General features: G+C 37.2%; 2 protein-coding genes across 3 annotated transcripts in view; both read right to left on the bottom strand.

The window, feature by feature from the left end:
* The window catches only part of LOC137742081 (nuclear/nucleolar GTPase 2), a 41,386-nt gene that overhangs the window by 1,325 nt on the left and 18,083 nt on the right, over positions 1-21,978 (bottom strand). The window contains exons 2-10 of one of the 2 annotated variants that reach the window (XM_088679790.1): positions 3,891-4,104; positions 3,566-3,699; positions 3,000-3,129; positions 2,594-2,754; positions 2,101-2,202; positions 1,913-2,017; positions 1,575-1,703; positions 900-1,040; positions 227-327 (exon numbers count right to left, since the gene is read on the bottom strand). In XM_088679790.1, the coding sequence (XP_088535916.1) occupies positions 227-327; positions 900-1,040; positions 1,575-1,703; positions 1,913-2,017; positions 2,101-2,202; positions 2,594-2,754; positions 3,000-3,129; positions 3,566-3,699; positions 3,891-4,104 (1,217 nt within the window). Of the gene's footprint in view, positions 1-226; positions 328-899; positions 1,041-1,574; positions 1,704-1,912; positions 2,018-2,100; positions 2,203-2,593; positions 2,755-2,999; positions 3,130-3,565; positions 3,700-3,890; positions 4,266-21,978 lie in introns of those variants that run through there. The other variant, XM_068481827.2, reaches the window with a different exon arrangement.
* Positions 8,588-9,686, bottom strand: LOC137742831 (uncharacterized). The gene is made up of 4 exons (XM_088679455.1): positions 9,595-9,686; positions 9,281-9,432; positions 8,935-9,065; positions 8,588-8,839 (listed from the first exon to the last, which is right to left on the bottom strand). Exons 1-4 carry the CDS (start codon positions 9,627-9,629, stop codon positions 8,588-8,590), a joined length of 570 nt encoding a protein of 189 aa, XP_088535581.1. The 5' UTR covers positions 9,630-9,686.

Below are 21,978 nucleotides of genomic sequence, written 5' to 3'. Positions count from 1 at the left end.
GACCATAGGACCATTTAAATACAGTTACGTGTCACTCTCTGAGAATATATGTTCAATTTGCAGGATTTGTGTCAAAAAAAAAAAATACAAAGTACATAGATCATATGACAAATAATTGCAATCTGAATGAGGTGAGAACGAAAATAACAGAATAAAAGGCCACATAATACACCCTTAGTAATAGGACATAAACATCAAAATCCAACACATATACAAAGAAGCATACCAGTTCTCTATCTTATATGCTCTTTTCAGGTGGATCTTCTTAACTCGTTTCAGAACTTCTCCTATGTGTTCTGTAGCATCCTGCAAATTTGTGACACGTACCTAGGAAAATAGACCCAAATTATTTACCATCTGATGAGCACAATATTACATCTTTAGGCAAACATTAAGCGCAGGCTCCGAGTCCACAGAGAACAAGGAAACGGAAATGTTAAAGGGGTTAAACTAGTAAAGCAGGAAGATTGTACTTTCAAACCAATCTAAAATATAACTTGGACAAAGATAAAGAAAGTACAGCAGGGAGATACACAATACGACATTGCATGCAACAAGTGACATTCTATGTATATGCATACGTGCATGTATAGAGAGGAATTCACTTATGTGGCTGCACAATTACTGCACAAGCATCAGAGACAAATGCTCTCTGTAGAGAGGGATATGTTACTAACACTCCAAAAAAGTCACTCTGCACACTCTAGTGACTTATCTATAAACCAGAAGCAAAATTCACAAACGAGCAATTTAAAGACAAAAGTGGTAGTAAATCAATATTTCCAAAACGATATACCCAAAATATTGTTTACAGTCAATACTTAAAAAGATCGATGAGAAAAACAAAAAAGTAAAATTCACTATTAGGAGCTACACAAGGAAAAACAGAAGAAGCATACCACGCCCTTCAGTACAATATCTGTTTCAGAATCACCGCTTTGATAGACAACTCCAGGGCAATCAATCAAGAAAATCCTCTTTGTGAGTGTTATATACTGCCAAACTTTAGTCTCCCCTGGGATAGGAGCAACTTTGCAAACCTGTTGAGCAATGAACAAAAAAATATGTCTGCCATCCGGTAATAGAATAGCTAGAAAGACAAACCACAACTAAGAAGCTTGTTATATTATTTACAGCTTTCAGTATCTTCTAAAAGTACATCCTATGGATCGTGCGTGCGCAAGTATATGAATGTGCTCATGCTAGACAGGCACACAGAGGAATTGGAATCGGTATGTGGCATATCGTACCCCACAAGTAAAAAAAAAACAACAACAATTATCCGATGGAGACATGCCTCCAACAACAGTGGATGGCAACCTAAGAATTCAAACTAAAACCAGAGGGCATCAAACTACAATTATTTTTATCTATTGAGAAACGTGCATCAGGCTACAATGTACACAATCTACAAACCCCCAGAATAAAAAACAAAGCAGGATAATCCATTGACATTGCAAAATAGTGGTGAATCCAAATTTTGTGCCTTAGCAAATGAACACACATGTACAAAATCTATGCAAATGGAAATGCAAGCAGAAAACCAGAATCAGCAATGGTGTTGAAGATATTACATTTTTAGTTCGCAATGTGTTGATAACAGATGACTTTCCAACATTGGGATACCCAACAAATCCCACAGAAATGGCCTGCTTGTCACTTTTCAAACGGGCGAATTGTCTCAAAACTGATAGAAGAGTTCCCTAAGTGCAAATAAATTAAACAAAATCAGCAGACTGCACAGAAAGCAAGAAAAATTAGGAATACACAGTTACAGAGAGAGAGAGAGAGAGTTCATAAAACTTGAATTATGGAAGTCCAAAAGGGATCATAAATTCTTAACATATTCTTATTTCACCATTTACTTTCATGAAACTCAATACACAAAGGCATAAAGGTTAACAGAAGGTACCTTGCCAAATGATTTATTGACGCTAGCATGAAATGCAATAGTTGGAAATTCAGCCTTTAATACGTTCAACCAACGGCTAAGCACCCATGAAGGAACCAAATCACACTGTAGAATCAAAGTAACAATATTGTTAAACAAAATTAAAAGTAAGCACCTTCAATTCAAGAGGACCCCAAAACACAACCAACCTTGTTTAACAAAAGAATTAAGTGTTTATGAGTGCAATGCTCTTTCAAATGCTTCTCTAAGTGGTGGCATCTTGTACCTTGTGGGTCCCTTGCATCCAAAACCTGAAATGAGGGGAAAAAAAGGCAAGGTTGTGGTGGTCACATTCATATTGGCCGACTGTACCATGTTGAAGTGGACAAACATAAGATAATACTAGCAAAAGACTAAAAATAACCTGGTTTTGATAATTAATAATTATCAATTCTTAAAGAAACACATGGAAAAACAATACATTTCAAGCCACGTGACACATTTAATGCAGAATTTGCCTTCATGTAAACATTGTCCTAACCTAACAAAAAAGCATAGCACAAAGTAATCCATGTTAACAATGCTACGTTGTTCACCATACATGTAATGAATTATATCCACGAACTGAAATTAACTTTGTCAGCAAAAGTACATGGATGGAATTAGTTTCTCTCCAAATCAATGAAAAAGAGAAATAACAACCTGGACAACCACATCAGAAGAGTCGATCACTTTGTAGAGCTCACCCCAAATACGTTTACTTTGGCCCTTCTCAAACATTGTATGCCGAACTAGGTCCCTAAATCCATCCGCTTCATTACCTTCTACAACACTGTCATCAGCATGCTTCTCCTGAAACACATCTACAGAGTTACAAAAAAGATTAAATGCGGATCAATTTAAAAGTGGCAATACGAAAATGACAAATTTTTTATTCTAACACATACCATACCAGACTAAAAGAAAATGCATAACATTAATTTGCGCTTTTTACTTGCAAATGCTCCAGACTAAAGCATAAACATAAATACTAACCAAATAATCAAGCAATAGAACAAAATGGTTATTACAACTGGGAAGATCAAAATTTAAAGAAAGAAAAAATTACCCTGAGAACCATCAGCCTTCTTAGCTAAGGACTCATAATCTGCCGCGAGGAGCTTTGGACGTTTCCTCTTTGTCTTAGGTCCAAATACATCAGAAAATGTCTCTCTCTCAAGAAGATGAACTCTGGTTTGCTTCAGAGAGTTTAAATCATGAACACAGCAAGTTAGAATACAACAACTAACTATGCCATCAGCCAAAAAAAACATTTGCTATCTTCTTCACATTCTAATGGAGTAAGGCATGCCAATTTAGGAAAACTGCAACCAGAATCCTCCATTGATTTAATCAAAATCATGAACACCTGGGCACCATTGCACCCATACAAAGAAACATCTCCAAACTCTATCTTTCTGAACTTTCTTTTCCTTTTTTATGTGAAAATGAAGTCAACAATGCACTAGCCAATTGGTATTGCTGCACCTCACAGCAATATGCACATCGAAGCTTGATATTTTTATATCGCTCCAAAATGAATGTAGCCAAAGGAAATGAAACAGAAGTAGTACTTTACCTCCCATATTTAATAACTGTGTTTCTTACAAATATAGCATTCCAAAAGCAGCATACCTTCTGATGGTCATTCAAGAGAGACAACGGCAATTGCTTCCCCTTCAAAATAACATTGTAATTACTCGAAACCGTCCTACTGTGCTCCTCGCGGAAGATGTCAAGCTGCTGCTGAGACGCAACCCGAGTATTCCCTAAAAATTCAATAAACAATCACAGCTGTTCATAGACAAATCAAATTTACCAGCTTTTTCGATAATCAATTACAAAGCGAAAAGGCCAAAATTCAATGATATGCAGCAAAATTCTAATCTCTTACACTATGTCCTTATCATATACGGTGCAATTATACAAATACGGTGTATTCACACGTATATCTACGTACCAAACCAGCGGCGATCAGGCTGGATACGAGTGTTAGGCAGCTCCTTGGACTGGAATTCGTTCCTCAGGACCTTTCCCTTGCTGTTACGCTTGGGCCTGGTGTTGTACATCTTGAGGCGGCGGACAGTGGCGCCGGTACGCGCGTCCTTGTTCTTCGCCTTGGCATCGGAACGGTTTGCATCCAGAGAGTGCTTCGGCTTGCCGGAGATGTTGACCTTCCTCTCCGTCTTCTTCACCATCTTTGCGGTGGTGCCGAGAAAATGAGGGAAATGGCTGAGATTTTGAATTGCGCAAAACCCTGCGACTAGGGTTTCGGAAAGGAAGAGTGGAGGTGGAAGACTAGGAATTATAAAGTGACGGTGTGACGGAGATTGATGGACTGGACCAACAAAGTGAAATTAGCCCAAATGTCGATGGCGCGGTCCAATAAAGTTGGGCTCATATGACACACAGTATTTAAAATATCAGCATCAGTTAAGATATCGATTTAAAATTTGTAAAAACACTAAAGGAATGAATATCCATTTCTTTTAAATGAAAATAATAAAATTTTAAAATAAAACTTTAGAGAATGTCAATTATTGGTTGGGATAAAATATAAAAGTTCATTCGATATTTAAATCAATATGTTAGAAATCGACAAAATATGTCGATTTTAGCCCAAATTTAGTTTCTCCGATAGGAGGTGATGCTTGCTTCACCCTCCTTTCCCTATCTTTTTCTAATTTTTGGGATATTTTCACGGTAATATCGACAGTATTGAAGAAGTTTCAACCACTAATCATATGACAAGAAAATGAGAACACATCGTCATTTTCGTTTCCAAATGTGTTTGTTTCCACAAAAGTAGTGGATTGTAACATTAGTTATAAGGTATCGTTTGGTATGCAGACGGGACGGGACGGAATGGAATGGGACGGGACGGGACGGGACAGGACGGAACGGAACGGAGCGGGAGCAAAGATGCCCTCGGATGGAAACAAGGAGGAAGAAGAAGGAGACGGAGAGGTTATAATTTTGTGTTCCACGGATGTGGAACGAGTCGTTCCAGGGGGTTGAGGTGGAACGAAAATTCACCCAAAACTCGTCCCGTGGAACAGCTCGTTCCACCCATTTTAGGCGCACCAAACGTGGGACGGAACGTCTTGTCCCACTCTGTTTCGTCCCGTCCCACGTACCAAACGGTACCTAAAGGAACACATTCCCTTTCAATTTGGCTACGCCGTCCGTCACAACAAATTGTTTGTTTGAACTTTTTCTCCGTTGGTCAGTTCCAGGGTATGAGTTGCTGGTGTGGTGGTGAAAGTAGGAAGCGAAGTGTCCAAGTTTAAGGTGAGGGATGAAGCATATTAGCTCACAAGCCCCAAATCTGAGTTTTGCTGAAGCTGCTAGCCTGCCCCCAGCTATCGAGCCAGTACGAAGGTCTCGAAAGAACTGAGTTTTCTGCCGGTAACTCCATCCTTGTTTTGGGAGGGGCCGGAGGAGTTGGAACACATGTTATTCGGGTAGAATGTTGATCTTATTTCTCAATCCAATGTCCTCATACTATATAGCTCAAATTCTATATGGAAATTTCTTTTTTTTTCAGGCGGTACTATAATCTAATAACTACGGATAGGAAACTCAAAGTTGAGTGTAGAATGGAAAGCACGTTGCTCTAGTCAACTTGAGTAAGCGTGGGTTTGAGCTTCAACTGGGGCAATCTTGGAGAAATTGAAGCCTTACTTTGTAGAGTGGGAAGATTAAGCACCATTTTCGAAGATGGTTGAAGTATTTGCCTACCTTGAAACCTCCAGAGCCATCGGAAAGGTGGTTGTGTCTCCCATCCCATGAGAGGGAGTGTACAAGCTCAGGCAGGCAAGAAAATCAATCATGTGATAATATTTGCGCATCTTACACACACACACACACATATACATAAAGCTAGTACAACAATTTGGTTTACATATACTCTTCGATAAAAATTTATCATTATTCATAAATGCATGCATCATGTATTTATTTCCAAATATTACTCTCGAAGTTATGATTAATTATTAAATATAACTAGATAGTATTACTATTGCTCATCTAGTACTAATCTCCTTAATTGTTCTATAGAGGTGCCTCTAGGGATGGGCAAAATACCCGTGGTTAACTGCGGATACCCACCCATTTAAACTTCATAATTATGGTTATGAGTAACCGTTTAGATAAATAAACGGTTATAGGTATAACCGTTTACCCGTGAAATTTAAATGGATGGTTATGGGTATTAATCACAATTATAAACGGATAACCTTTTACCCATTTATTTTATATATGTAAAATTAACACAAACCATGTTCTCGGTCCAATAATACTTAGCACCCAATAAATTAGCAAGGAATTCATCGGTCATTCTCTCAATAACACTGCTACAGGAATGATGATTCTCATCCGCAAGGAATTCGCCAAATTAATTTAAATTCCTTGCGGGTAATCGTGAAATTGACTGAAATGTCTTCGAAACAATTTTCGTAACCCAATAATACTTAGTAAATATTATATTACCTTCATTGGTAACATTTAAAAATACCGTTCGTAAACTATTATTTCAATTATTGGAATGGTATAAAGACTTAAAAAATTAAAATACGGAAATGTATAAGGTGTTTAATTGTCAGAAAAAAAAATTATGACAATTTTTTTTTAATTTTCAAGTTGTTCAAAAACATGACGGGTGAAAAAAGGGTAATGGTAATAAAAAAAAAAAAAAAAAAAAAAAAAAAAGAAGAAGAAGAAGGAGAAGATAAACGGATTAAAAAAGGGTAAATGGGCAAACGAGTATTAAACGGTTACGGTTATGTGTATGGTTAACCGTTTATAAACGGTTATGGGTATGGGTATAATTGTTTAGGCAATTACCTAACGGATAAACGGTTATGTGGGTATGAGAATAAACGGTTATGGGTAAATAACTGTTGTCCATCCCTAGGTGCCTACTTTCACTTTCAGCCACTATAAGAGTCCAGGCACCAGCAGTAGTAATCAGACCTCGACATTTCCATCATTTGATCTGGTCTCATCTTCTCAAGCTCATTTTGGCGCCACGTCGCGAGGTTATTCCTGTTTTGAGTGTCAGTAGCGAGCGGGTAGGCCTCTACTTTGTGAACTTGGGATCTCATTCTCTTGTAGATCTTCATTGTTGCAACACAATCCTCATAAGGATCTTGAATGCCTTTTTGAATGTCATACACCTATATAGATTATATGTAAAATTGCATTAGTACTAATATTAGCTAGAATTTATATTTATATTTATATATATAAGGAACTAATAGCAGGGTTGGGTACTTGCCCAAGATATGCTTGTGTGAGATACTTGAGGAAGTTGCTGAGCTTGCTTGATTTCATCAATGGAGGATATTTTGCAGTATCCCTATACACAGTCAGTCACGTTTAGAACTAGAATTACAATTGAAATTCGCAATGGAAAGTTGTATGTGTATATATGTGATCCTATATTTATATATATATATATAGATAATTGTTAATTAGTACTTTAAAATAGTCATTGTGCACTTCGGAGTCGAATCTTCCGCATTGGTTCCCCATTGCAGAGGAAGTCTTGGATCTTCTTTCGCACTTGCCTCAAGGGAATTGCATCCCTCAAGTATTCAGGGCGAATATTGTTGTGCTAAGATAACACCAAACTAAATGGAACCAACTCAAGCTAACCCACAGGAAATTTTATCAAATGAAAATGCAAGAACAATAATATAAAAGACACAAAGATTTTAACGAGGTTCCTCTACAGTCAGTGTAACTGGAGTATGTCCTCGGAGCAGTAGGAGCTCACCCAATAATCCACTATCAACCAAATGGGAGTTTACAAAGTCTTGACAATCTCACAACCCAAAAGCCCAATACACCCAATAGCTCACACACACCAAAGAAACAAATAGAGAAAGAAATATAAAGAATAATTTCTTCTCTATACATATAGCTCAAAGCTATTACAACAACAATTACTTTGGTAGATGATTACGAACCGAATGAAGCAGCAGCTTCTTCTTCTGTTTTAGGCTCTCTGCAACTCTTCCTTGCTCTCTGCAAAATGAGCTCTTTCTTCTCCCTTTCTCTCTGCAACTCTCTCTACAACCATAAGGCATAACAAATGCCTTAATATAAAATGTTCAACTTTTCCCATGGGAGAGCCGAATGCTCTCCCCTTGGATGCTTTCTTTATGCTTTCTTCCTCATCATGATGTTCCTTTCATCATTTTCTTATTTCTTGCTTTCGGCTTCTTTAACAAATGCTGCCAATTAAAACAATAGGAAAACTACCCCGTGGCTTTCACATGGACCAAATAAACAAAACAACTTAACCTTTTTTCCTCCCCAAAACAAGGAAAGGTGTTGTCCACCTTTGGTTTGTTTATTCTAAAGTATATGGCCACTTGGCCACATAATCCAACAAATACCAGTAGTATCATACCTGTATATATACAAGTATAAAGCAAAATGATCGGTCATGTATATAAAAATGAACCCGTTCAATCGCTAAATCACACCCCGAAATGATGACCATATTCTTTTAAAGCAACGACATCTTTATTTTAGGAAGTACGATTTTCACAATATCTTCGTCTTTTGTTTTGTTTCATTCGACAATCAGAAATAAAGAAGAGCCCCTGAAATCACTCCCCTACATATATACGCTACATACGTTACATATTAGTTAGTATAATTCTTCATATAAATGCATATATACCTATAGTTTGTGACTGGAATCAGTGGCTTGACATAAGACTGAAAGATGATGTTGTCATATTCATCAGTGAGGCAGACATTTGCGCAGAGATCTAGGGAGCCATCGCTGCCTCCACCAACCATTTTGCAAGCAAGTGCAACAACTTGAGTGCCTCTTGTGCTACCACTTTTAGTATTGTCACGAATGCCCAGATTAGCAAAGCGACCAAGTAATCCCTGACATGTATTATACGGAATGAAGTTAAATTTATAGCAAATAGGGTTTGGGCAAAAAGTTCATGATTAATAAGGTAGTATGTGCGGATTAATACAGCATTGCCACCAGAGAGTTGGCATCTGTCCTGGCGAACCCTAAGAGCATACGGGCTTTCGAGGATGGCTAAGCAAATTTTGCATCCTCTGGTGCTGAATATATTTCTGCATTCTTGTTTTGGCAATGGCCCTGAAAATAGAAATAATAGAATTAATATTTGCAAAAGAAATTTGGGATATTAATTTATGTAATTAATAACTGTTTTCTGTATAAGAGATGTACTTTACGCTAAATTAATTTAAGCTACGAAGAGAAGGATTTGAACTTGGATGCAGAAAGAGGAAAACATAGTTTATAGTCAACTTGGCTAAGCTCAGTTGATCTGCATAATTTGTTTTAGTTACCTATAAGATGTTCCCTGAGAGATTCAAAATATCTGCAATGCTTCTTACAAATTCCACACATGGGTTCATGAGCTGAGTGGTATGAGGTTCTCATGTGCTCCACTAAGTGCTCGATTCTATTGAATTGTTGATAGCATGCTGCACACTTGTGCCTGATTAATCATCGCATATGTGTCATTCTCATTAGTTTATATACTAATCATCCATGATTAATCGAAAAATTACTTACAAGTTACAACTTAATTAAGCTGAAAGAAATGTGAATGCAGTGATATTTCTGTATGTGTTGAGAGAGAGAGAGAGAGAAAGATAACCTCAGAGTTTCTGTTGATTCGACTTTATACTCCATGGTGGTTGCTGAAGTTGTAATGCTACTCCCAAAAATGAAGGAACTAAAGAAGAAGCTAGACTTGAAGAGAAAAATGGAGGGTGTGGAAGGTATTTATAGCAGTACTGGCATGTGGTAGTATAGGAGGAAGATATGAGTGGAGTAATAATATCATGTGATTGTGTTCCAAGCAAATGAAAAAGTTATTCAAAATTGAGAACATTTGTAGTGACTCAAAAGCTTGATCAGGGGCCAACCATTCAACTCGAATGGTTGAACTATATTTTAGAATTTCGTGTCAAGATTTAGAAAGACGGGTTAGATGCCCACTAGATTGGCACACAATCTCGACTCTCCTGATCCACCTGAACAGTCGCGGTATCATGATCCACCCAAACAGTCTCGGTAAGTAAAGTCTACTAATGTTTTGTTACAAAACTGCGAAATTATGTATCTGATTTCTGAATTCCTTAGTCAACACAAGCTTATTCCCTGGTTTTGAAAATGCCAGGGATCCGGTGCTACATACAGTGCAATCAGTGACCGAATGACCAATATTGGAATCCTTAGTCGACACTAGCTTGCTTCCCCGTTAAAGAAGGATTACTTGCATGCTAAGCTAAAAGCTGAATGCTGTTGTCCCTTACCCCTTTGACCTTATGCACTTCATTTAATTCCATTATTCTCTTTTGATAATCCGATGAAATGAATCATTGAATTTGTTAGGAGACCGTGTTTTCAGATCAATGTGTATATTTTGAATGATTGGATGCTGCAGCCTAGGCTTGTTATTTTAATCAATAAAATTATTAGTAAATTAATGACTAATGAGTAATGAGTATTACAAACTTAAGGCTGGTTCTATTTCGTTGATTTTACCCTTAAAGCCTAAGTACCTCCTTGAACTTTCATAAATAGCCAATTCATGGGCAGTAGATCAATGCAAGATGAAATACGCAAGTTGACCAATGGAAAAATTGAAGGAGGTGATGAAGGACTAAAGTGCAGCACATGACAAAATATAGTAACAACATTTAATAGTTGAATGGAGGAATCGTTGTGAAACTTTGGTATTGGTTTAGGGATCATGACTATAATTAACTCATATTACTCGGCTCTTTTAAAACAAATAAAACAAGGTAGCGACATGCCAATTACATTATAAACCTAAGTTAATCACGTTGCATGACAATGTGACGATATTGATCTATGAATTATTTCATAGAGGCAAGGTTAGAGCAACTCCACCGTGTATGCAATAGCCCGGTGGACGGGCTGAATTTCCTACCCAATAGCCCTAGCTCCTTGCTCCAGCCATGCGGGCGATTGGGCTGAGGGTGCCTGAGTGAGAGGGCGGGCTCGAGTTGCAAGCTCGAGCGCTTGAGGCCAGGTGATGCCAAGTTGACGTTAGGATGACGTCAGCCACATTATAAAAAAATTTGCGTTAGGCACGTGTCGCACACATGGGCATGGGAGCGCGTCACCGACAGCTTTTCAGTCGGTGGGTCCTGCGATCCAGGGGTCTGAAATGTTACAGTTTCCTGGGCCACGTGGCACATTCTCGTCCATTGGATTTCAACGGATACTTTTTCTGGACCATTGGATTTCCAACAATAAAAAAAAATAAATAAATAAAACCTCCCATAAACAGCTAGATGATGTGGCACAATATCAGCCGTTGGATTTCAGATCAACGGTCCACGTTATTCGCCTTTAAAAATTAAAAAAAAAAGATATTTTACCGTTGTGCCACGTGGCATAATCTGAAGGGTTGGATTTCAAAATTTTTAAATCCAACGGCAGAGATTAATTAAGTTAATAAAAAATTAATTAAAAAATGTTAAAAATTAATAAAAAATCTGAAAAAAAAAATTGATTTTACTTTTCTATAAATACCTTCACATTATCTTCTACCTTACACCACAATTTCATATTTTCTCAAATACTTTCAACCACATTCCAATCTTTTTCTCAAAGTTTCAATCCAATTGGTTTCCAAAAAATGACTAATGATGCAGGTACGAATAGGACACTTATTGAAGATGTTACGTTGTGTTCTATCTTGGTTGAAGTTACTCATTATCTGATTACGGGTAATGAGATGCAGTTGTGAGAAATGTGGAGTCTTATTCATACCTTTTTTCTTGAGAAAATTGGTTGGAAAAGAACGAAAGAATCGATGTCCAGTCGTTGGAGAATACTCAGCCAATCGTTTAGTTATTGGAAAGATGCCTTGTCACAAACTAGTAGTAATATTTGAAGTGGGGAAAATTTCGCGGATTAGGTAACAATATATTATTTATTTGTTTGTACTATACCCAAATTTACATTAGCTACTTTGATTATAATTATTTCTTTTCCCGCATTGTGCAGACACTTCCAGCACAAACTTGGTATAATGCCAAGACCAAAAACAAAAACAAATCATTCATCGATGGGAATGTTGGAAGGAATATTGTCAAAATTGTCCTAAATTCAGAGTTGTGCTTGTCGATCCAGAAGTTGTCATGAACAGCACCATTCTACACTCTACGCTCGATCATGACTCGCATGTTCATGAAAGCGACACAGAACAAGTGCTAGAAGCAACCCTTAAACAAGGGTCGGGGTCAACCTGTTATCCAATTATGTCTCAAGGTAAGAAGGCTTCAAAGAGAAAAATGAGTGCTTCCAAGAATGATTATGCAAAATATATGGAAGAACTTGATTGCCAATGTGAATTGACTTTGTTGCGTGAAATGACTAAATTTGAGGCTGATAAGACTAGAGAGGAGGTAAAAGTTGCAGCTGCTGAGAGATTATTTCAAGCTAATGAGAGAGAAAGAGAGCTACTTAGGCAAGAAAGGGAAGAGCTTAAAGAAGAAAGAAGGGCTCAACAAGATCGTGACATTATGAAGGAGTATGTAGAGGCGATGTCTCCGAATTCTAAATATTTTTGAAACTCGGAGAAAGCGGACGTGGTGCATAGGAGGTGTGCAAGAGAAGTGAGAGCAAGAGAAGATTGTACTAGCACCACAAGAGGAGATGGTCCTAGCACAAAAATTGGTTAGGTGATGATTTTCCATTCACGAGGGACTAGGGAATTTGTTTTTAATCAGAACCCATAATTTTCCAATCACTTTGGGTTGTAATTTCTTATTTATTGAATAGAGTACTTTATGTTGTTTCCAAGTTGTTGAATTTAGCACCTTATTTAAACTAAGAGTATATTTATTTAATTTGGTAATTTATTTAAACTAAGAGAATCTTTATTCAAAGGATATAAACACACCAAATAAAATTACATAAACATACCAAATAAAATTACAAACACACCAAATAAAAAAAAAAACTCACTAAATAAACTTAAAAAACACAACAAATAAAATTAAAACACACCAAATAAAAACAAACACACTAAATGAATTCTCACTGGTGCTCTATCAAGTTAATTTGTCGGACATTGTGAATACATGCGTCCTGAAATGAAGTATATTGTTGAATGAGTCTTTCATTGTAACGTCCATCCCTTTGTAATGGCTCGTATTACACGGGTTATTTGGTGACGTCATAAGCACAATATATTTGTGTTCTGGAATTATTCATCGTGTCTGGCTCATATTCATCAATGACATTATAATCATACTCATCTTCCACAATCATGTTGTGAAGAATCATGCACGTCATCATGATGGATTAATGTGACTTTATATCAAACATTCTAACAGCATCCCTGACAATCGCCCAACGAGTTTGAAGGATACAAAAACAACACTTCACATCCTTCCTACACCCCCCCTTCTTGACAATTTGCAAAGTGTTTTAGCTCAAAGCTTGGAAAATGGAAGCCCCAACTTTTAGCTCAGAGCTTGAATTTCTCAATTATTCGTACAAACAAGTCATACAATTTTATTATAGAAAGTGGAAGCCCCATATATAAGACTATAGTTATATAATTTTATTTGGCATTTTCTTGGTGCTGGTGGATTTGAAGGATTCGTAATGGCCACGGTGTATAGGCCGGTGTCAATGGAGGGCTTGCCGTCGCATTTGGTTTTAGAAATCTTGAGCTTGGGAAGGCTTAGCGCCATTGATCTTCTACGTTTAGAGTTAACTTCCAGAACATTTGGAGGGAGTCATTGCTTATACCCTCACAAGTTTCGGTCATTGGTGGATTTTGCGGCATATCAGCTATGCGTGTCCCATTCTGTATATGTTAAAATGGAAGGGGATGCTCAGAGTGAGCTATTTAATCGGTGTGGTGGGAAATGGAAGCGGGTTTTGAGGTTCTTGCAATCGGTGGAGCAATCATCTGACATGGTTGAGACCTCAGCACGCAATGTACTATTTCATTATTGTTTGCAGTTTCTTATGATTTATGAATGAACTTTATCAGCAATTTGGAGTACTGGCTGTGGGAAAGAACACCAATGTGCGTGGTAACATATTCTGGGAGTTTTCTAATTTAGTCAATCATAAATTACCCATTTTACATGAAATGATTTTGTTGTTGGAAATTTAATCCTTTATTTATTTAGATTCTTGAAATTCTTGCATTGAGATTAGTTGGTATCTATATTTAAGGTGTAAGTACAAAACCAACCTGAATTGTGTGGTATTAAATTATTTTGCCTAATAAACTTTTGCCAGTAGTTACCTTTTTTTCTTTTTTCGATTTTTACAATCCATCTGCATAGCAGTAGAAACTATTTTTAAGTACTTTCTGGTTGAAAGGAAAATGAGAAATAAGATATAGATTTTAAAATAACCTGGAACTGTAATATATAGGATTGCTTTCCATTACCTAACCGTTTGGAAGACTCGCAGAAAATGACATTATTTAGATTATCTGCTAATAGAACAATGATATTAATATAATGTCTTCTAGAGGTTTGCTAGCTAGATCGATCTATTGGTATATTGATAACTTTTTGTTGTTGTTTTATGCTGCGTTAAGTTTGTCGTACAATTTTCTGGTCCTTGATAGCTGCTGGCAAAAAGTTATGGTTAATTAAGATTGTTTTTATCAACAGATGCAAATTACAACCCACATTGCTAATCAGCAATTCATCATTGTACTCATGTGTACCTATGTACCATTTATACTTCCCATACCTTATATACACAAAACTTAGTAGGTCACTCATGTTAGTCTTCTAAGAGTTGCCTTGATGCATTAAATTTGTGCTCGTGTCTTGGCAATTGTCACTCTTAGAGAAGCTGAATATGCATTGCAAAGCGTTTTAGATATTATGCATGACCATCCTTCTAGCCATGTAATGGCGCTATGTGGTTACTGATACAGGTTTTCACATGTGAGGATAATTCATCATTTTGTTGCGGGCATAAAGATACAAACCGGCCAATTTTTAGGCCTAGGCTTGTTGAGGCATTGAAGGGACTTCCTTGCAAACAGGTAAACTTATATGCTCATTGTTGTATTATAAATGACAATGAATTTTTTTTCAAATAGATAAAAAAAAGTGTCAGAATCGGTGGATATTATACGATCTTCTGGGTAAAGCTAATGGAGGATTTTGCGGAGAATTTTTCCCTTCATTGTGTCAACAATAGGAATTGTTGGATTTTTGGGAAACGAATCACCGAATCATTGTGTAGTATTATGGATGAATATCCCTGTTCAAAGGCTGTATAGTTGTTGAACTACAATTTCTGTTCTTCTGTTTTCCTTTAATTTGTAACCCCTGCACTATGATTTCTGGATTATGGAATTACTTTTAAATGATGTGTCTAGTTATTGGATTCTTCTACTTGTAGGTAAAATAAACATCACCCTTTTTTACCATAGAAATATCACTCTTAGTGTTGAAGATCAACACCAGCCCAATTGGTGTTTATGTTGAATTGTAATCTTGCCTTGGCCCAAGATAGATTCAGCCCATGGACCAAGAAAGATCCATACACTTGCTAGAGAATTCTAGCAAAGTTCAAGTTGGTGGCAGAGTCTAGAAGAATGGTGAGGTTTCCACCAACATGCAAGATTTGTGTAGATAATTCTACCTTAGGAAGTTAGTGGAATTATCTAGATATATCTAGCATGATGTTTCCATGTTTCTCCAAGGTTTCATCCATGCCTATAAAAGGAGAAGGCATTCACACCATTTGTAACCAACCAACCAAGAAATCAAGAAGTAGTAGCAGGCAACCAAGTGAGAGTGAGAAGCAAGAATAGTCTTGTAGGAGTGTGAGTGATCTAGAGTTTGTCTCTAGAAAGTGAGTGAGTGTCATTGCTTCTAAAGTTGTGTCCTTGTGAGTGTTGTAATATTTTGTAAGTTAATACAAGTAATTTGTTTACTTGTTTTGTCTCTCCAACACTTGTGTTAAGAGTTGTGTACTCCAAAGTTTTTCCCCAACAATTGATATCAGAGCGGTATGATCAGGGACCGTCTCTATTGAAACTTTTGAGAATCGTGAGAAGTTTAGTACTTCGCAAGATTATTGGTTAATCTTGTTCGGCTTATCGAAGCTTTTCCGACATGATGGGAGATCTTCAAGTTGTTGGAGGAATCAAGAAGTTGAACAACAAAAATTACAACATGTGGGTGACGTGTATGGAGTCTTACCTACAAGGCCAAGATCTTTGGGATGTCATCGGTGGTAATGAAGTTATGCAGCCGGAAGAAGACACCAGTGGCGCTTTGCGGAAGTGGAAGATCAAGGCAGGTAAGGCAATGTTCGCCTTGAAAACCACAGTTGAAGATGAAGCGCTCTACACCAAAAGTAAAGGCAGCTTTAAGCAGCATGCTGGTGGTGGATCTAAAAGAAATGGTGACTAGGAAAAAGGTCATCAAGAAGGAGGGAGTTCTCGACCAGGGAGAACTCTGAAGTATCATGGCAACCGTGGTCAGTCCAAGAATAATAAAAGATTTGAGGGCAAGTGCTACAATTGTGGAAAGAAGGGCCACATAGAGAAGGATTACTGGTTCAAAAAGCCTGTAGAAAGTAACGTCGCTAACTCAAAGAAGAAAATTAAAGATGATTGGGACGTCATTGCGTCTCTAGCCCTGGAAGAAGAATGGGACGCTGAAGCATCCATTGCTAGGGAGAAGCAAGAGTCAGCTCTCACAGCAACAAGTTCAGAGTCGATTGACTACCAAAATGATTGGATCGTGGATTCAAGCTGCTCAAACCATATGACAGGTGATGAGAAAAAGTTACAAAGTTTGACTGAGTACAATAGAGGCCGCTTAGTGGTGACGGCTAACGACTTGAGGCTCACATCGGTAAGACAGTAATTGAGCCCTGATACAACACTAATCATGTGCCGCTTCAAGATGTCTACCATGTTCTAGGTATGAAGAAAAATCTGCTTTCAGTGCTACAACTGATGTCGTTAGGAAATTATGTCTTGTTTTGGTCCATGAGATATGAAGGTGTATCGACACCTCAAGATCTTAGGGACGCCAACAATGGAAGGACGGCGACTGCAGTCAGTCTATGTAATGTCAGCAGAAACTGCATACGTAGACAAGACAAGGAAGAACGAGACAGCAGATTTATGGCACATGAGATTGGGTCACGTTAGCTATCACAAGCTAAATGTGATGATGAAGAAGTCAATGCTTAAGGGGGCTACCTCAACTTGACGTGAGAACAGACACGGTTTGTGCAGGATGCCAGTATGGTAAAGCACATCAACTACCATATGAAGAGTCGAAGTTTAAAGCAAAAAAGTTGTTGGAGTTGGTTCATTCTGATGTGTTCGGGTCCGTCAAGCAACCATCGATAAGTGGGATGCGGTACATGGTGACGTTCATTGATGACTTCTCCAGGTATGTCTGGGTTTTCTTTATGAAAGAAAAATCTAAAACATTTTCAAAATTTAAAGAGTTTAAAGATACAGTTAAAGGAGAAGTGGGAAAGAAGATCCATTGCATGCGCACAGATAATGGAGGAGAATATACCTCGAATGAGTTTTCCCAGTATCTAAGAAATTGTAGAATACGTCCCCAGTTCACATGTGCCAACACGCCACAACAGAATGGTGTAGTGGAAAGAAAGAATCGACATCTTGCAGAGATATGTCAAAGTATACTCCATGCCAAGAATATACCAGGAAGGTTTTGGGCCGAAGCAATGAGAACTGCAGCTCATGTGATCAACAAACTTCCTCAACCAAGGTTAGAATTTGTCTCACCCTTTGAAAAACTATGGGATATGAAACCTACATTTAGTTACTTTCGAGTATTTGGCTGTGTGTGCTACGTATTTGTTCCAAGTCACTTGTGTAGCAAGTTTGACAAGAAGGCAGTTCGATGTATCTTTGTGGGATACGACATCCAAAGAAAAGGGTGGAAATGTTGTGATCCTACGACTGGAAGGTGTTACACATCACGAGATGTGGTGTTTGATAAAGCATCTTCTTGGTGGTCTTCAGAAAAAAAAAAAAAAAAAAAAAAAAAAAAAAAAAAGCATTGCCTGATTTGAGAGAAATTGAAGATAAGCTGTAATAAAAGATGGGGGAGCAAACTGTTCGAATCCAGTTGAGACCAGATGAATCTGAGGATTCACTTGATGGTGATGGTGTTAAGCAAGCAATGCCCCAAAACCCTTGACAAGCTGGCGTATATCAACAACCACAGGAAGATAGACCTAGTGAAGTGGAAGTATCAACTCCACAATCATAACTAAGGAGGTCAACAAGAATCAGGAAGCAAAATCCTAAATACGCCAACGCAGCCATAGAAGAAGAAGCAGCTGAACTTGAGTGGCTCAAAGTTGGGAAAAGAGATCACTGCAGCAGAGCTAAATCAAGCTTGGAATCTAATGCCAAAGCAAAGAGATGTGAAACCCATATCATGAAAATGGGTGTGCATGAAAAAGCTTCATCGTCAACTCGGCATGGAGGAAAGAATGAGCTGGTGTTAAGGGGGACTGTTGAAGATCAACACCAGCCCAATTGGTGTTTATGTTGAAGTGTAATTTGCCTTGGCCCAAGATGGATCCAGCCCATGGACAAAGAAAGATCTATACATATGTTAGAGAATTCTAGCAAAGTTCAAGTTGGTGGAAGAGTCTAGAAGAATGGTGAGGTTTCCACCAACATTCAAGATTTGGGTAGATAATTCTAGCTTAGGAAGTTAGTGGAATTATCTAGATATCTCTAGCATGATGTATCCATGCTTCTCCAAGGTTCCATCCATGCCTATAAAAGGAGAAGGCATTCACACCATTTGTAACCAACCAACCAAGAAATCAAGAAGTAGTAGTAGGCAACCAAGTGAGAGTGAGAAGCAAGAATAGTCTTGTAGGAGTGTGAGTGATCTAGAGTTTGTCTCTAGAAAGTGAGTGAGTGTCATTGCTTCTAAAGTTGTATCCTTGTGAGTGTTGTAATATTTTGTGAGTTAATACAAGTAATTTGTTTACTTGTTTTGTCTTTCCAATACTTGTGTTAGAGTTGTGTACTCTAAAGGTTTTCCCCCAACACATAGCTCAAGAAACCAAAAACTAGGAAGCCTTTTGAAGGCTTCTGGAATTTGAAGCTAAATACGTTCATTGATGATGTGCTCGGTCTCAGAGGTCTGATTCGGACCACTTCCAATTATACATTCCTCTTTTTCATCGAGAAAAACTAATAAATATAGCTATGAATGGCCCAAGTTCTCGTTCTCCATTGTTGTAAATGGATCTTATGCTTTATTCCATTCTTAGGTCATAATTACTCCACTCTTTATCTTCTCTGATGTCGATGTGTATCACTATATCTTCATGAGTTATCTGTTGGAACTTGTTTCACTCCAATTCTTTTTTCCTTTCCTATTTATACAACTTGTAGTTGGACATTAAATAGCTAGAATTTGTGTCAAGTTGCTACAGGGCTTAATTTTACCGTGTTTCCTACAAGACAAGGTCGTGTTTATACATGTGGGGCCAACACACATCGTCAACTTGGTCATGGAGACACCATAGATAGCCCAACTCCCAAAATGATTGACATGCCCTAGGGCATTGGTTCCATAGTTCAGATTGTTGCTGGTCCGAATTACGTCGTAGCTGTAACCGACAATGGACCAGTGTACTCTTTTGGGTCAGGTTCTAACTTCTGTCTTGGCCACGGAGAGCAGCATGACGAGTTTCAGCCACGTGCAATCCAAAAATTTAAAAGACAGGGTATTCATGTGGTTCGAGTCTCCGCAGGCGACGAGCATGCCGTGGCACTTTATTCCAATGGATTTGTTAGTCTCCGAACCGGTGATAAAATTTCAATATTTTATTGTTGTGCTTGGCATGCAGGGTCGGTCCTGAAGGTGTGTGAGGTGTGTAACCGCATAGGAACTATCTTTTTCTTTCTCAACTTTACCAAAAAAAAAAAAAAAAAAAAAATCTTTTTCTTGCTACCCATTTTTTCTTCTTGTTTTAAATATATGTAGTTAATTTCTTTCATTATAAAAGGTCACTTTTGCTAATAAACCTATAATTAGGAATATCATAATAAATTAAAAATTCTTAAAAGGCTGAAGATATAATCTTTAAAAGCCCCCCATTTTCTTACATGATATCATTTAATAGTTTATTTTGTCATTGTTTAAAGGTCACACCCCTAAAGTACCTCATTGATTACCATTAGGTTAATTTGGTTTAATTGATTTAAGACATGAATCTCAAAATTTTAACAAATGTAACGACAATCAACCCGGGCGAGATGAGAAACATCCTTACTTTAGAAGGTGAGCAAAAATGCATTCAAAAAAACCGGCAATTCATCATAAGTATGCTACTAATATCATAATCTGTGATTTGTTTAACACATAATTTTTTCTTGAGATGAACTCTAGTGATAATAAGAGCAAGAGTGGTCCTATTACTATATTTGTACGGTAATATTTTTGCTACATAACCACCACACCATACTTTTTGTATTAAAAACTAAGTAGTTTTGAACCCAAAAACATAGGGGAGGCAGATAAGTACATAGCCACAACACCATGCTTCATTTTTATTTATTTTATTTTGCGCTATATCAATTTATACACAATGAAATATAAAAGAAAATATAGTAACAAAATTCTATACCATATAAGGACATCCGTTTGAGTCTCACACAAGGCCTATTGTGTTAAAATCAATCATTCCACAAAACTAAATGGTTATCCAACGGGAATCGCAAATGAACATCCATGCTTTCAAACAAAGAACAGCCTTCCAAAACCAAAATTCCTGACGTAGAAGGCAAGTTCGAAATCGAATGCGAAAGCAGTGCAGCTCCTGACGGTGGGGAGTTATCGGAGATGTGTCCGCCTCGTCGGGAAGGAAACTGACAGAATGAAAATGCCCGCGGTTGCTTATTTTTTGGGTCTTGGATGAGAATATATTAAAGCCCATTAGGCTATCCTTCTTGTAATTAATTTGGGTCAAATGGTTGAGATTGGATCCAAATCCTACTGTCAAACCTCAATTATGTGTTTAGAGTCTTAGGATTGGTTTAGTATTGTTGTGTTTTGAAAAAAAAAAAATGTTTCTGTTGTGCTTTGAAAATAAGCTTATATTTGCTGCTTCACGTTTTCAGCTTTTTTTCACCCAAAACTGTGAAAATAAGTTGTTTTTAAGTTTTTACCAAACATCTTTTTGAGCTCAACTTTTATTGATACCCACTTTTTATAAAAACACCTTAGTACCACACTAGTACTTATATCCATAGAAAATGCTATTTTCTTTGTATGCTTTGTAACAAGTGTTATTGAATGATTTCTTGTAATTCTTCTCACAATGGAATGATTAAAGAATGAATAATAATTATGTGCCGAATTTGCTATTTATGTGAGTACTACTTTAGCTTAATTCTTTTAAGAAAAACTAATAAAAATGACTTGAAAACTTTGAGTTTTAACGATAAGGACAAAATAAAGGGTAAAGTGAATAGTACTAGCATTGCTTTTTTTAGTGTAAAAATATGATTTTTCGTTAAAATGAACAGTACCACGGACTTTTCGTTGAAACTTCCATTCTTTTATCTCCTACACTTCATAAAATATTAATAAAATATAATAGCACTAATGAGAGATCAACGTCATATCAACATCATCTATGAAATGTAATAGCACTAATGAGAGACCGAAAAAGAAAAACGGTGTATTTAATTTATTTTGGTTTGGATGCTAAATCATGAACGAGAGACTCGAATTTAATTGAATTGTTCTCAAAAATTGAAATCTGAAATAAAATTACAAAGAAGGATCCCTAACTTCTTGCTGTTGTATAAAAGTTCAATGTTGGCTCCATTTTAATATTATTTAGTGGCATATACAACATGTACAGAAACAAAAGATATGAACGACCCTATATGAATGCATGAAAACTGCAGTAACCGGTTCAAAATGAAAGTAGAAGATAAGTTACTCAACAAGAAAAATCATCACTTTCAATCTTAAGC

The sequence above is a fragment of the Pyrus communis genome, chromosome 11 (assembly GCF_041283825.1).
Source record: "Pyrus communis isolate YQ-2024b chromosome 11, ASM4128382v1, whole genome shotgun sequence".
NCBI lineage: Eukaryota > Viridiplantae > Streptophyta > Magnoliopsida > Rosales > Rosaceae > Pyrus > Pyrus communis.
Note: the sequence above shows the minus strand (reverse complement) of the source record. Positions and strands in the feature narration are given on the sequence as shown.

Coding starts and splice junctions, on each gene's coding strand:
- LOC137742831 (XM_088679455.1), bottom strand. CDS start 9,629: ATGGAGTATAAAGTCGAATCAACAGAAACTCTGAG. Junction 9,433..9,594: donor GAATCAACAGAAACTCTGAG/GTTATCTTTCTC, acceptor ATGATTAATCAG/GCACAAGTGTGCAGCATGCT. Junction 9,066..9,280: donor TCTCAGGGAACATCTTATAG/GTAACTAAAACA, acceptor TTCTATTTTCAG/GGCCATTGCCAAAACAAGAA.